The sequence below is a fragment of the Melitaea cinxia genome, chromosome 14 (genome assembly GCF_905220565.1).
Source record: "Melitaea cinxia chromosome 14, ilMelCinx1.1, whole genome shotgun sequence".
In the NCBI taxonomy this organism is placed as follows: Eukaryota; Metazoa; Arthropoda; class Insecta; order Lepidoptera; family Nymphalidae; genus Melitaea; species Melitaea cinxia.
Genome location: NC_059407.1, coordinates 16,177,770 through 16,192,970, shown reverse-complemented (window position 1 = coordinate 16,192,970; position 15,201 = coordinate 16,177,770). Strand labels below are relative to the sequence as shown.

General features: G+C 44.5%; 1 protein-coding gene across 1 annotated transcript; it reads left to right on the top strand.

Annotated features, from left to right (window-relative positions):
* Positions 1-342: 342 nt before the first annotated feature.
* LOC123659457 (TATA element modulatory factor) lies at positions 343-12,735 on the top strand. The gene is made up of 12 exons (XM_045594670.1): positions 343-2,241; positions 2,797-3,011; positions 3,940-4,081; positions 6,222-6,441; positions 7,072-7,263; positions 7,539-7,719; positions 7,790-10,145; positions 10,220-10,284; positions 11,516-11,660; positions 11,771-11,851; positions 12,017-12,244; positions 12,586-12,735. Exons 1-12 carry the CDS (start codon positions 343-345, stop codon positions 12,733-12,735), a joined length of 5,874 nt encoding a protein of 1,957 aa, XP_045450626.1.
* The last annotated feature ends 2,466 nt before the right edge of the window (positions 12,736-15,201 follow it).

The window sequence follows — 15,201 nt, the reverse complement described above, 5'->3', positions numbered from 1 at the left end:
TCTTGTTGTTAAATGTCAAAATCGAATGGTAAAAAAGTGTCGAATGTTGCATATTATTCCAATAAAATACACAGAGATTTCATGTACATTGTAGAAAGAATGTAAATTTATTTAATATATTTGCTAAATATATTTGAATACTATAAGAATTTATTGTTTTTTGATTATTGAACTGAAATTCCCTAAAGATAAACACAAAATGGAATGTAAACGTCATTTATGTGCTTCAAAATTTGTTGTGATATTGTTATACTAAATAAAATTTAGTTTTTACGATCTGGTGTTGTAGTTATAAGTGGAGGAAGTTTATTCTTTTTTTTAAGTGTCTGATGTTTTCACAAAATGAATTGGTTCGACACATCGGGGCTAACGAGCCTGGCCAAGTCAGCACTTAAGGAAGCACAGAAAACAATTGATAAGGCGTTAGATATTCAAGATGATAGTAGTGAAGAGCAAGATGAGGAGGCGGCTGGACCCTCGACTTCAAAGTCGTCTCCGGGTACTGGCAGCACACCACAGAAGGACAACTCAGATTTTTTTTCATCCTGGGGTCTCACAGTTAGCGCCGAAGGCGGTGACCCTATTTCGATAAAAGAGCAACCCGTAGTGACAGAAAGCCCCTCAAAATCAAACTCTCAAAGTCTTTGGGGATCTTTTGCTGGCTCCTTTTTTGAACAACCTAAAACTGACACAGATACGATCGTCCGACCTCCTAAAGCGAAGTCTATGAACGTTATTTCTGATAAATACGACAGTCAGGACGATTTGTTTTCGAAAAGTCAGCTTGTTATGTCTGATGGTGCGGAGTGTCTTAACACAACAAAGGAAGAGTCAAAGTTTGATGAGAGACGTAATTCATCTATGTCAAATGTATTGTCGTTTATGTCCAGTAGAAACAGTTCAGATTCAGTGGAGGTGTTGTCTCACAGCTTGAAGTCTACTCCTGATTCTGAGGCTGCATCATGTCACTCAGTATCCCATAGTAGCAGTCTTGGTTTGAAGTTGAATTCAGAGTCTGTTGAAATACTACCTGATAGTCTTGTGAGCCCAAGTTCAATAGAGTGCCTAGGTTTTGACAGCTATGCTAGCGACATAAACAGCAGCACATCTTCAAATTTGTCTCCAGCTGATATGTCAGATAAAAAATCAACCCCAGTCGGGGAAAGAACAGAAAGGGTAGAAACAGCTGATAGCGTCAGCCTGGTTGCTGATGATGATGAAGATACAATGTCCTATAATTCTATATCTGAATGTACCGCCCCCACTGTACTGGATACTGAGGATAAACCAATAAGTCCATTTCCTAAAATTGCCAGAATTGACCCTAGAAGAGGTAACGAGAAGGAGGTCACACTTTTAGAACAGCAATTTATACCTCATAAGATGCAAATAAGTGAAAACTCCTCTAATGATGGCTCCTGGTCTGATAGGACACTGAATGCTGATAATGACAGTGTCACTCAAGAAAATCCTGTAGATGAAATCAAGAGGAATGTTGATCCAGAAGATGTATTAATGGAAAAGCTTAGTGATTCTTCTTCATTTTATAACGTCAATATATCAGGTGATTTATTAAGATCTGAAAGTTCTGCTTTCGTTAATGTTGAGAAAAAGCAATGTAGCCCTATTGAAAGTAACGACTCATCACAGAAAGAAGCCAGTGTGAAAGAGAGGACTTCACCAGTTAGCTCTGATAGCAAGAGTGATCTTGTCAAAATTGGTTCGGATAGGACATCAGGGCACACATCAGGTGATGAACTGGAAACTGCCACATCATCAGATATAGAAATCATTCCGAGCCCCAACGGAGACAGTAGCCATGGATGTAGAAGCAGCCCAGGAAAGTATGGCTTTAAGCAGAAATTGGACGGTGCAATTTCTCCTAACCTTGTTGATTTAGTATTAGGAAAGAATTTGGCTACTAAAATCCGTGGTCACACTAGAGAACTCTCTGAAGCCTCAGTCCTAAGCAACACAAGTGACGAAAGCCAGGGTTCAGAAAATGATCGGTTAATGAGAAGACTGTGCGAGATGGCTGAAATATTAGATGCCAGGGAAAATAAACTAATGGAAGTTAGTCGGAGTAACGCAGAGCTTATCGAGTGTAATGCTAATTTGAAGAGCCAGGTGGAGTCCTTAATGGTTAAACATGAAGGTAGTGACATTAATACTATAACAGAGGATTACACTCAGAGGATGTCTGCTCTTGAGAAAAAATTCCAACAAGCTATTAGAGAAAAGGCAAGTACCAATAAAGTTTTTTGTATTTAATATTTATTTGTCTAAAAGGGATGTGTCAAACTTGCCGGTAAGACTTTAGATTAAGAACCGTCGAATTATCTAAGTTCAAAATTTGACCGTTTATCGGCATAATTTCATTAAAAAAAAATAACCCTTACCTATCTAACTACCAAATTAGACTGTTAACATAATTTGGTTACAAAAAAAAAATAACCCTAACCTATCTAACTTCAAAATGCGGTTCTTAATCTAAGGTCTAGCCAAACTTGGCTTTTGCCCCATGTGTTCTAAGTATCTCTCTTGTGTCTTAAAGATCTCTATCTAGCGGTAATTAAGATCTATTACTCCATAACATAACTTCTCTGTTTACTATGTTCAATTTCTCATCCAGTAAGAACAAATAATAAGAAAACAACTGACAACAAAAACTGTTAAAATTTAATTTTTTTAAATCCTCTACTAGTTTTAGTTAGCAAAGTAATCTCGACTAGAAAAGCGAATGAATCATGTTCAGTGATATTATCTTTGTATTTCGTTATTCATATTTTTGATCAGGATCAACTAAGGAAGCAACTAGACTATATCAAAGCAGACATGTCTCGCAAGAATTCATCAGATTTAGAAAATACATTGAAAGAAAAAGATGAGATGATCGCCCAACTCCAAGAAGAAGGTGAGAAGCTTGCACGTCAAGAGTTGCAGCACTCCAATATCATCAAGAAGCTAAGGGCCAAAGAAAAGGATAATGAACAGGTCATCAAAGCGCTAAGGTAAGCCTTAAAATTACCGAAATTGGCTTATATACTCAGGATGGATCATATGTGACAAATACACATACATTGCCATACAAATGTCACATAAAATACAGTATTGAGACATTACTTAGAATTCTATTTTGCTTTGAGCCATCAAGAGTGAAAGAGACTATCCTACATCAATAGTACACTAAATTAGAATGTCAATTACTAGGTTTCTTTATTTAAATAGCTACAGTTTGTGGTCATAGTTATACCTCGCATATATCAGGTGCGAATGACAGAAAGAATAATTAATATTGGTACTTACTAATAACCAAAGATAAACCAAACACAAGTTTCCTCAGTAGAATATTATTATAGACATGTTTTGTGATGTTAATTTCAATTTCAATTCAATGCAAAAATTTACTTCAATGCCATTGCTCTGACTAAACCCAGTGTTTGCGATTTATTACAGAACAGACCAGTAACCTTCATTATATAATGATATATAAATATTCCCACAGTTACAGTACAGTTTTATTATTAAAATGGTAGGTTGTAAACCATGCACTTATTGATATATTGATAGTATAATCTTGTTAGCTTATCAACTTATAAATATTATATATTTTACTCTGATTTTATACAAACATAAACATATATATAGTAAATATGATATTAGGAAAAATAATAAAACACTTGTACAGCACTATTTTATTCTCGAAATATGTTTTGAAGTTAAAGAATTGTTTGTGGTACGCTAGGGTCTTCTTAAATTGGAGACATCATGCTCTTGAAGCGAAGACTCCATATGGTTACTATCCGCTATGTAAATCACTTATATATATAACTGGCCCCTTAGCACAGCTAGTCTGATTGGTGGACCGTACCCAAAAAAATATCAATTTTAACCTTAGGAACAGATGACTGTATGTTAAACTTATTTATTTGTATCTAGGGATAAAATAGCTGATCAGACAGCTGAACTGGACCGCATGAAGCGTTCTCTAACCGCCAAGGAGGAGTTAGAAGTGAGCCAAATCGAAGCGGTGTACCGGCTCACAACCGCTAACAAGAAAATGGAAGCAGAATTAGTTGAGGTGAGACAGATTCTTTGTACAGCCTAACCCCCACTTACTGGGGGCCGAATTGATTCAGCCTATAACATACCACTGATAGGCATTAGCCTTACTCTCCATGGTCTAACTATTAACTACATCTCTGTTAAATTTCAAGCTTGTAGCACAAACATTTAAGAACTTTCATACAAACTTCGAAAGCTCTTAGAAGTTAATCCGGTTCTTTCCCAAAATAGGAAATAGTAGTAGTAAACACGTGACATTGCAAGAAATTTGATCGCATATAAAAGCCTCCTGTCTGTTCCAGATCTTCAACTATTTTTACACAAAATATGTTTAGTATGTATATTGTTATACGGTTGAGTAATTTTAGCGTGAAAGAGCAAAAAATATTAACTTGCTTTTGAGTTTATATGTATATGGATATTGATTTGTAATTTTTGTTACAATAAATGTATATGAAGGTAACATAAATAAAAAAAAAGTATATGGATTTTGATTTGTAATTTTTGTTACAATAAATGTATATGAAAGTAACATAAATAAAAAAAGTGTACAATTAAAAATTAAATGATTTGCCTGCATTAACGTTAATTTCAATGTCATCTTTTTTGCACTTCTTCAAAAGACTTCATTGCAACGAAATTCAAATATTAAGTGTATGATTATCTTGAAATATATTATAAATATAATAAATGATATAGTTTATCAGTAATTATAGTTTTTATGTATTGCACATTTTTTGTAGTATTCACGTTTTTATCACAGTATTGTTATCAGCGTTTGTTGTTCTAAATTTATATATTTTTATTTTAAAAGGTTTCTACTTCGAGTACACTAGTATTTGGCTACTCTTCTGTATGCTTATTTTTGGGGACTAGGTATACCCCGTTGTGAAACCGTACACGTGGCCGGCCACCTGGAGCTTCTTGGCGTAACTTTGTCATCAACCCTCGATTTTGGCTCATACATAGAGGCAAAGGCTCAAATGCTGCCAAAAAAACTGGGCGTCCTCTCGGGGGTGAGACAGTACTTCACTCTGGAACAGCTTGTAAATTTATATCAAGCGCAAGTTCGATCATGCATAGAGTACTGCTCTCATCTTTGCGATGGCTCAGCCAAGTACCAGCTGGAGCTTCTTGAGTCAATTGAGAGAGGAGCCAGGAGGCTCATCGTCGATGATGCACTCGTCGCTGCAAAGCTGCAAAGCTTGCATCATCGGCGTAGGGTGGCCGGCCTGTCGGTTTTTTATCGGATACACTTCAGAGAGTGTGCGCAGGAACTTCATGACCTGATTCTCCCCTCCCCCCTCCATCATTGTACAACCAGACGCTCTGCGTTACGCCACCCTTATATGGTTGACATTCTCCCTACACGCACTAAGCGATTCGCTAGTACATTCTTGATCTGTACGGCCAAAGAATGGAACTCTCTACCAGTGTCTGTGTTTCCGGAAAGCTATAACCTGGGGATCTTTAAGTCGCGAATGAATAGGTTACTTACAGGTAAACGTGCTCAATCTTGATCGCATTTTTCATTTATCATCAGGTGAAATAGAGGTCGTACTGTGTGGCTACGGTACTAAAGAATATAGCTACCCCCTCTCTTCCCGTGGGTGTCGTAAGAGGCGACTAAGGGATAACACAGTTCCTCTACCATCTTGGAACTTAAAAAGCCGACCGGTGGCGGGATAGCCATCCAACTGCTGGCTTTGAACACAGGCCGAAGACGGGCAGCAGCGTCTTCGGTGCAACAAATCCAGCCCTGCGGTCATCAACCCGCCTGCCCAGCGTGCTGACTACGGGCAAAACACATGAGTTCACGTTATTTTTGGCGTAAACTTGTGGAGGCCTATGTCCAGCAGTGGACTGTATAGGCTGTAATGATGATGATGAAATAGAGGTCAAACGCAAGCCTATAATTGTACAAAAAAAATTAAATTTCTAAAGCTCGGCGTATTGTAAGGCGCTCTTCACAATGGATCGTATGATATAAAGGTATTCTTAGAATTGTCGTCGAATAATCGTTGTCTCAAGATATTATTCGTCAGTTTTTAATTCTTTACCGTCGAATATGTTACGAGATCCATATTAGGTATTATAAATTTATGTAGCGTGTTTCGTGTGTCTGTTAAACTGACAGCGCGTATGTCGTCACGTAGAGTCGCAGCGCACTAGACGACACGACGCAGAAGCTAGAAAGCGCCCGCACGTCGCTGGAGGCGCTGAAACGCGAGCTGCTGGAGGCGCGGCGCGAGTGCGGGGAGCTGCGGCGGGCGAGGGACGCGCATGCGCAGCTCGCGGCCGCGGCGGAGCGCAGCGCGCGCGACGCGGAGCTGCTGCGCGCCGAGCTGCGCCAGCTGCGGGCGGAGCGCGCCAGGGGTGAGCCGGCCTGAGGGACACTGACTGCCCGAGTGGCACTGACTGCCCGAGTGGCACTGACTGCCCGAGTGGCACTGACTGCCCGAGTGACACTGACTGCCTGAGTGGCACTGACTGTCCGAGTGACACTGACTGCCCGAGTGGCACTGACTGTCCGAGTGACTGACTGTTTGAGTGACACTGACTGCCCGAGTGACACTGACTGCTTGAGTGACACTGACTACCCGAGTGACACTGACTTCCCGAGTGATACTGACTGCCCGAGTGACTGACTGTTTGAGTGACACTGACTGCCCGAGTGACACTGACTGCTTGAGTGACACTGACTGCCCGAATGACACTGACTGCCCGAGTGACACTGACTGCCACATTGATACATACATGTATTATATCTTTTCTATGTTATCTTATTTCTCTATGTTTTAATATGAAATTGCTGTCAATAATTTGCGACCGAACTTTCTAATGTGAAATGACTTGAAACTCCACTACTCTTGCTGTCACTGTCATGCTAATTTTTGACATATTTTACCATATGTGCGCTTCTCGAGCGTGAATGCACAAAATAAAATAAAATAATATTATATAAACAATAGATAGACGTGTATAATATGTTAATTTCGGTCGCAGAGGAGCAGCGCTGGGTGTCCCGCGAGGAGGCGCTGCGCCGCGAGGTGTGCGAGGCGCGCGCGGCGTGCGAGGCGGGCGGCGCGGAGGAAGCGCCCGCGGCGCTGCTGGCGCAGCTCGCGGCGCTGCAGCGGGCGGCGCTGGAGCGCGAGCGGGCGCACGCCGCCGCCGCGCAGCAGCTCGCCGCGCAGCTCGGTACTGCGCCACTAGTGCTGCGCTTGCGGCCCCATTATCTTCCTCACGTTTAATCTGTTGCACGCAGCTGACGGCTTAATGTAACACGATAGCCACTACTTTCAAATTAAAAATAGTCATCAAAATTGATACACCCAGTAAAAAGTTATAAAGTGACAAAGTCGAAATACAGTAAAATTGAGAACCTCTTTATTGCACACACAAGAACATCATGAAACACCGTTAAATACCGTTAAACATCACTAAATATAAACTTGTGTGTGTGTCTCGCGCAGCGGAGGCGCAGGCCGCAGCGGCGGCGGCGCAGGAGGGCGAGCGCGCGGCGCGCGACGAGCACGGCGCGTGCGCGGCGCTGCTGGACGCCGCACAGGGAGAGCGCGCGCGCGCCGAGGACGAGCTGCTGCGCCTGCGCGCGCTGCGAGAGGCGGAGCGCGCGCAGCTCGCCGCGCTGCGCGAGTGAGTGGCGCGGCCGCACGGCTCACACTGTCTCACACATACATACATACATACATACATACGCGCCGAGGACGAGCTGCTGCGCCTGCGCGCGCTGCGAGAGGCGGAGCGCGCGCAGCTCGCCGCGCTGCGCGAGTGAGTGGCGCGGCCGCACGGCTCACACTGTCTCACACATACATACATACATACATACATACGCGCCGAGGACGAGCTGCTGCGCCTGCGCGCGCTGCGAGAGGCGGAGCGCGCGCAGCTCGCCGCGCTGCGCGAGTGAGTGGCGCGGCCGCACGGCTCACACTGTCTCACACATACATACATACATACATACATACGCGCCGAGGACGAGCTGCTGCGCCTGCGCGCGCTGCGAGAGGCGGAGCGCGCGCAGCTCGCCGCGCTGCGCGAGTGAGTGGCGCGGCCGCACGGCTCACACTGTCTCACACATACATACATACATACATACATACGCGCCGAGGACGAGCTGCTGCGCCTGCGCGCGCTGCGAGAGGCGGAGCGCGCGCAGCTCGCCGCGCTGCGCGAGTGAGTGGCGCGGCCGCACGGCTCACACTGTCTCACACATACATACATACATACATACATACGCGCCGAGGACGAGCTGCTGCGCCTGCGCGCGCTGCGAGAGGCGGAGCGCGCGCAGCTCGCCGCGCTGCGCGAGTGAGTGGCGCGGCCGCACGGCTCACACTGTCTCACACATACATACATACATACATACATACGCGCCGAGGACGAGCTGCTGCGCCTGCGCGCGCTGCGAGAGGCGGAGCGCGCGCAGCTCGCCGCGCTGCGCGAGTGAGTGGCGCGGCCGCACGGCTCACACTGTCTCACACATACATACATACATACATACATACGCGCCGAGGACGAGCTGCTGCGCCTGCGCGCGCTGCGAGAGGCGGAGCGCGCGCAGCTCGCCGCGCTGCGCGAGTGAGTGGCGCGGCCGCACGGCTCACACTGTCTCACACATACATACATACATACATACATACGCGCCGAGGACGAGCTGCTGCGCCTGCGCGCGCTGCGAGAGGCGGAGCGCGCGCAGCTCGCCGCGCTGCGCGAGTGAGTGGCGCGGCCGCACGGCTCACACTGTCTCACACATACATACATACATACATACATACGCGCCGAGGACGAGCTGCTGCGCCTGCGCGCGCTGCGAGAGGCGGAGCGCGCGCAGCTCGCCGCGCTGCGCGAGTGAGTGGCGCGGCCGCACGGCTCACACTGTCTCACACATACATACATACATACATACATACGCGCCGAGGACGAGCTGCTGCGCCTGCGCGCGCTGCGAGAGGCGGAGCGCGCGCAGCTCGCCGCGCTGCGCGAGTGAGTGGCGCGGCCGCACGGCTCACACTGTCTCACACATACATACATACATACATACATACGCGCCGAGGACGAGCTGCTGCGCCTGCGCGCGCTGCGAGAGGCGGAGCGCGCGCAGCTCGCCGCGCTGCGCGAGTGAGTGGCGCGGCCGCACGGCTCACACTGTCTCACACATACATACATACATACATACATACGCGCCGAGGACGAGCTGCTGCGCCTGCGCGCGCTGCGAGAGGCGGAGCGCGCGCAGCTCGCCGCGCTGCGCGAGTGAGTGGCGCGGCCGCACGGCTCACACTGTCTCACACATACATACATACATACATACATACGCGCCGAGGACGAGCTGCTGCGCCTGCGCGCGCTGCGAGAGGCGGAGCGCGCGCAGCTCGCCGCGCTGCGCGAGTGAGTGGCGCGGCCGCACGGCTCACACTGTCTCACACATACATACATACATACATACATACGCGCCGAGGACGAGCTGCTGCGCCTGCGCGCGCTGCGAGAGGCGGAGCGCGCGCAGCTCGCCGCGCTGCGCGAGTGAGTGGCGCGGCCGCACGGCTCACACTGTCTCACACATACATACATACATACATACATACGCGCCGAGGACGAGCTGCTGCGCCTGCGCGCGCTGCGAGAGGCGGAGCGCGCGCAGCTCGCCGCGCTGCGCGAGTGAGTGGCGCGGCCGCACGGCTCACACTGTCTCACACATACATACATACATACATACATACGCGCCGAGGACGAGCTGCTGCGCCTGCGCGCGCTGCGAGAGGCGGAGCGCGCGCAGCTCGCCGCGCTGCGCGAGTGAGTGGCGCGGCCGCACGGCTCACACTGTCTCACACATACATACATACATACATACATACGCGCCGAGGACGAGCTGCTGCGCCTGCGCGCGCTGCGAGAGGCGGAGCGCGCGCAGCTCGCCGCGCTGCGCGAGTGAGTGGCGCGGCCGCACGGCTCACACTGTCTCACACATACATACATACATACATACATACGCGCCGAGGACGAGCTGCTGCGCCTGCGCGCGCTGCGAGAGGCGGAGCGCGCGCAGCTCGCCGCGCTGCGCGAGTGAGTGGCGCGGCCGCACGGCTCACACTGTCTCACACATACATACATACATACATACATACGCGCCGAGGACGAGCTGCTGCGCCTGCGCGCGCTGCGAGAGGCGGAGCGCGCGCAGCTCGCCGCGCTGCGCGAGTGAGTGGCGCGGCCGCACGGCTCACACTGTCTCACACATACATACATACATGCATACATACGTCTTACACCGTCTCACTTACACATACATACATATAATCACACCTCTTTCCCGTAGGGGTAGGCAGAGACCACTTCTTTCCACTTGCTACGATCCTTACATACTTCTTTTTGCTTCGTCCACTTTCATTATTCATTATTTATTTCATTATTCTTTTCTCAGTTACACGCTATACTCTATTGACTCTTGTGATAATGGTAGCTTCGCTTTAACTATAAATTAATCGAATAAAACAAATATAATTTCGATTTGTACAACGACAATTCAAAAGTGCTTTTGAAGCCTACTTGAATAATTTTTGATTTTGATTTTGACTAAAGGTATAATTGCCGCGATTGATTCAAGCAGCATCCCACTACTGGGCATTGACTTCTTCATATAGGAGAAGAGTTCCATCTTTCAATACTTTTTTTTTTCATATTCAGATTTTTTTTATTAGCCCACAAAACTGACTACAATCGTCTAATATAAACATATAAAGTAAAGGACAAAGTGTAAAGTATGTATGTACAATTGAGTCTACTAGATGTGGACATAGCATGCAATACAAAAAAAAAAAAAACTAAAATCAAAACAGGTAACTTAACAATAATGCAAAATCAAAAATTAGGAATATAAAATACTAAAACACATGCAATTCAAATAATAAAAGAAAAACAAATTAAACATTTCAATATAAAAAAGGGAAAATTCATTACAATTGAAACCTAAAATACTGTAAAACAATGTACAATTTAAACACGTAGCTCATTATACAGCTTACTTTTAATTGTAGCTATACTATCACAAAAGATATCTATTACGTCTCTCTTTCCATTTGCTAAAAACTGCATAGGAACTGCCGAGGAACAAGCAATTTAAGGCATTCAATCAATTCAGGTGGGGTTAATCGATACCCCTTCAGAAGTTTAGACAGGAAAACGATATCCGCGATCTGCCTACGGTCCTTTTTTCCTTTTTTTTTATGTTCGACTCTTAACTGCGTTCCTTCAAATGGGTTTTGTAAGTGTAATAGACATAAAAAAGCATTGGACGGTTATGCAGAAATACATTTTCAGAGTAGCTCGTATATTAAGAAAAAGCAAAAGTTAAAAAAGGGCTAGGATTTTTTTAAAGGAATGCAGTTAGGATTTAAATATACTATATTTTATGTGTACATTGAAATTTCAGTAAGACTGACGAATTGGAGCGTTTACGTGCGGAGAGTGAGAGAGAGATAGCGGCGCTTCGTGCGAGAGTGAGTGAGATAGAAACACAATTGGCGGACGAACGAGTCGCACTCGATACCGAGAAGAAACGAAACGCTATATTGCAGGTAATTTTTAGTTTAGTTAGAGAGAATTCTGAGAGCCTAAGAGAAACTTGACTGTCATTTTGTAGCAGAACAAATAATATTGAATTTTAAAATTTACTTCCTTCTTGCAGGAGCAGATATCGACGCGAGGGGACGTGTCGCCCTCGCCGTCTGTATCTTCAGATACGTTCACAACTTCCTTCTGGCAGACGGTCAGTACTATGATACCTTCACTGTAAGTGAAAAGACTATTTACATTATTTAAATTTGTTGTATTGAAGCTCGTTCGAGCATGAACAAAAATTAACGTAAACTAGAATACACCATGTATACGTAGGTGCTAATTGTCTAACATAATGAGACGAACTGACCGACAGGAGGAGGGGCACTCGCTGGTCGGTAGCGGCGGAATGGGCGCGAGCGGAGGCATGGGCGGAGTGGGCGTGGGCGTGGGCGTAGTGGGCGTGGAGGAGGCGCTGGCGGCGCTCACGCGGCGGGACGGCGAGCGGCGCACGCGCGACGCAGCGCTGGCAGCGCTCGCAGCGCAGCGCAGCGCGCTCACCGCGCAGCTGGCGGCCGCGCACGAGCGCCTCGCCGACTACCAGGTGCGCCGCACTGACCACCTGGGTGGGACCACTGAGCTAAGTGCGATGTGGCTGAGCTAGGCCACAGCACGAAATTTCTTGCTCAAAATATGAGCAGTCAGTACCCCGACCATACAGAAGATCACAGCTAAATAATACTGCTTCCAAGCAGTGTTGTGTGCCTGTGGTGGATAAGGTGACTAGAGCTCCAAGGGGGTAAATTCGGCAACGCGCTTTCTGTGCTTCCGGTGCTAAGCGTGCGTAGCTGGTATAAGCTACGATAATCGCTTACCATCCATATGAGCAGTACGCTTGTTTGCCGATCAAATTGTTGTATAATAAAATAAAAAAAATGTCCGCAGAACGTGCAGGAGCAGTACGACGCGCTGCTGCAGATGTACGGCGAGAAGGAGGAGCAGCTGGCGGAGCTGCGGCTGGACCTGCACGACGTCACGCAGCTGTACAAGCAGCAGCTGGACGAGCTCGTGCGCCTCAAGCGCCTCGCCCGATAGCGCCCGGCGACGAGTGCCACTGCCGGCCCTGCTGACACGGCTGGCCCTGCTGACACGGCTGGCCCTGCTGACACGGCTGGCCCTGCTGACACGGCTGGCCCTGCTGACACGGCTGGCCCTGCTGACACGGCTGGCCCTGCTGACACGGCTGGCCCTGCTGGCGCGGCTGGCCCCACTGGCACTGCTGACCCTACCACCCCTACTACCGAGTACTACCCTTTTAATCGCTATACGCGATCTTTGACGATACAAACTCAACTGTCCACTTCTGTCTCAGCCGGCTCTACTCCACATCTTGACATAAATAGGCCTCAATCGACAGGTTTTTCCACGTTTGTCAGCAGCCGCAGTCGGTGGGACTATACGTGCTGCATCTCTCGATATTATCTTCTTTGAATACCTTTACATTAATATGGATAATTTTTCTTCTCTTTAAGAATTTTCACTTCACAATTAGATTTATAAAACTAGTGCAATAATATTTCACAACGGCATCGCTGAAGGTGTTGTTTGTCTTATAAATATATAATAATAATTTTATTTAAACACAAATTGCTAGCAACATATCATTTTCTTATAGTCATTTCATGATTCCTTAAATTTAATTTATAAACCCTTTTAAATATTAATAATTATTTCCCATATGCAATGTAAGCTCTATCCACAATACATTTTAAAATCTTAAATGTGAAAGATATTATGTTATTACGAATATTAATATTATACACATTACAAATATAATTGAATCGAAGAATGAATAATTGTCGTCAAAGAGGTATTAGAACATTATATTATATATTAAATGCCTATTATTATTGAATAGACCTTTAATACTAAAAAATTAGAAACGAAGCATATGATAAAAGTACTTATATGTCGAGACGTGTTAAACATATGAAAAAAAACTTGGAAAAATAATACATAGCCATATATATAATATAAAATTTTGAAATAAGTCATTGTATATAAATAAAATATATACCATTTCTAAGTTGAAAATAATATTTATTTAAAAAGTTTCATCGATTAAATGTTACGCATTACTAAATGCAGTAAACATTAGTTATATTGTAAATAGCTGATATTGTGATATTATAGATTTATTGAATTCATCAGGATCATTGATGTAAATAATGTTATGTTAAACAACCATTTCTAGAATACTATTTTCTCAGTAGCCATTTTGTTTTACTTTGTTTGCATTGTATCTCTTATTCGTCACATTATTTTAAAATTATTATGAATGCGCTATTTGCCAGGTGTTCATCCCTAAAGATATAAAATAAATATTATTAAAATGATGTGTTATTGGTTTTTTATTTTGGTACCCTTTCGCATGATTTTTTTTTATTATTACATAACACTATTTATTAAATATTTAAAAAAGAATTATATTCCATTTAAAGTTGGAATTTATAATAATTAGCAAACCTGGACTACGCTATGTGTGTGTATTGAAGAGTAACTTGCAATAAACAGTTCCGACGAAATCACGGTCTTATTAGACCGTGGACGAAATTATATTTGACATTAATGTCAAATATTTCGAAAACTACAAGAGGAAAATCTTATCAAAATATACCTTTATAAAGTAAGATATTGTGTTACACGTGCGCATTTTTTTGCTATTTTGGACTGGGATGCTGACCCATATGAGAGTTATTTTATAAGGAAATCAACGATTGCATCGAGCTATAACTTAAATCCAGAGTAATATAATGTAATAATTATTTTTATTTATATAACGAGAACTACCACTACATATTAAAAAAATTATAGTAAGAATGGTTCGCTTCAAAAAGATGAATTAACCTTTTGACCGCCATAGTCAACAAGGGCTCGCGTGTCCTGTGCGCCAACGACGTCTATAGGGGATAAAAAACCCGGACCACAAAAATATTAAATAAAATTATTTAAAAAATATTTCTAGTATTTTAATTCAACATTTCTGAAAATAGAATATCCCTGCAACATTTGAGTATAAAAAACAAGTCTTTTAGAGCTACACGTACTGAGAAACCTTGAAATAAAAATATGCATTCTTATTCCACGTAAATGATATGTCCAAAACGCCGAAGTCGTTATAGTTGACCGCTAGGGATGTGACGCAAGAGGTATAAATAAATAAATATTTATAATATACACACACCGTCATTCTGTTCTTAAAGTAAGCAATTTAATGCTCGTGTTATAGATAACAGCCGACTGGTATAGCTACATTTTTTTTTGATAAACTTACATATAAATAATACATATATAAATAAATATATATACACCCAGACTCGCGGTGGGAATTGAACCCACAATCCCCGGAGCAGAAACAGGGTCACTACAAACTGCGCCAACGGGCTAGTCAAAATGGTATAGATGTTGTTTAAGCTATTCAAAATTGAACCCAAACGTGTTATATTTTTAACCGACTTCCAAAAAAGGAGGAGGTTCTCAATTCGACTGTATTTTTTTTTA

Bases quoted from the DNA above. Each gene is read 5' to 3' on its own strand.
- LOC123659457 (XM_045594670.1), top strand. From the start codon at position 343: ATGAATTGGTTCGACACATCGGGGCTAACGAGCCTGGCCAAGTCAGCA. The intron at 2,242-2,796 runs GCAAGTACCAAT...ATTTTTGATCAG, and splicing joins AACAAGCTATTAGAGAAAAG to GATCAACTAAGGAAGCAACT. The intron at 10,146-10,219 runs GCGAGTGAGTGG...ATACGCGCCGAG, and splicing joins CGCGCAGCTCGCCGCGCTGC to GACGAGCTGCTGCGCCTGCG.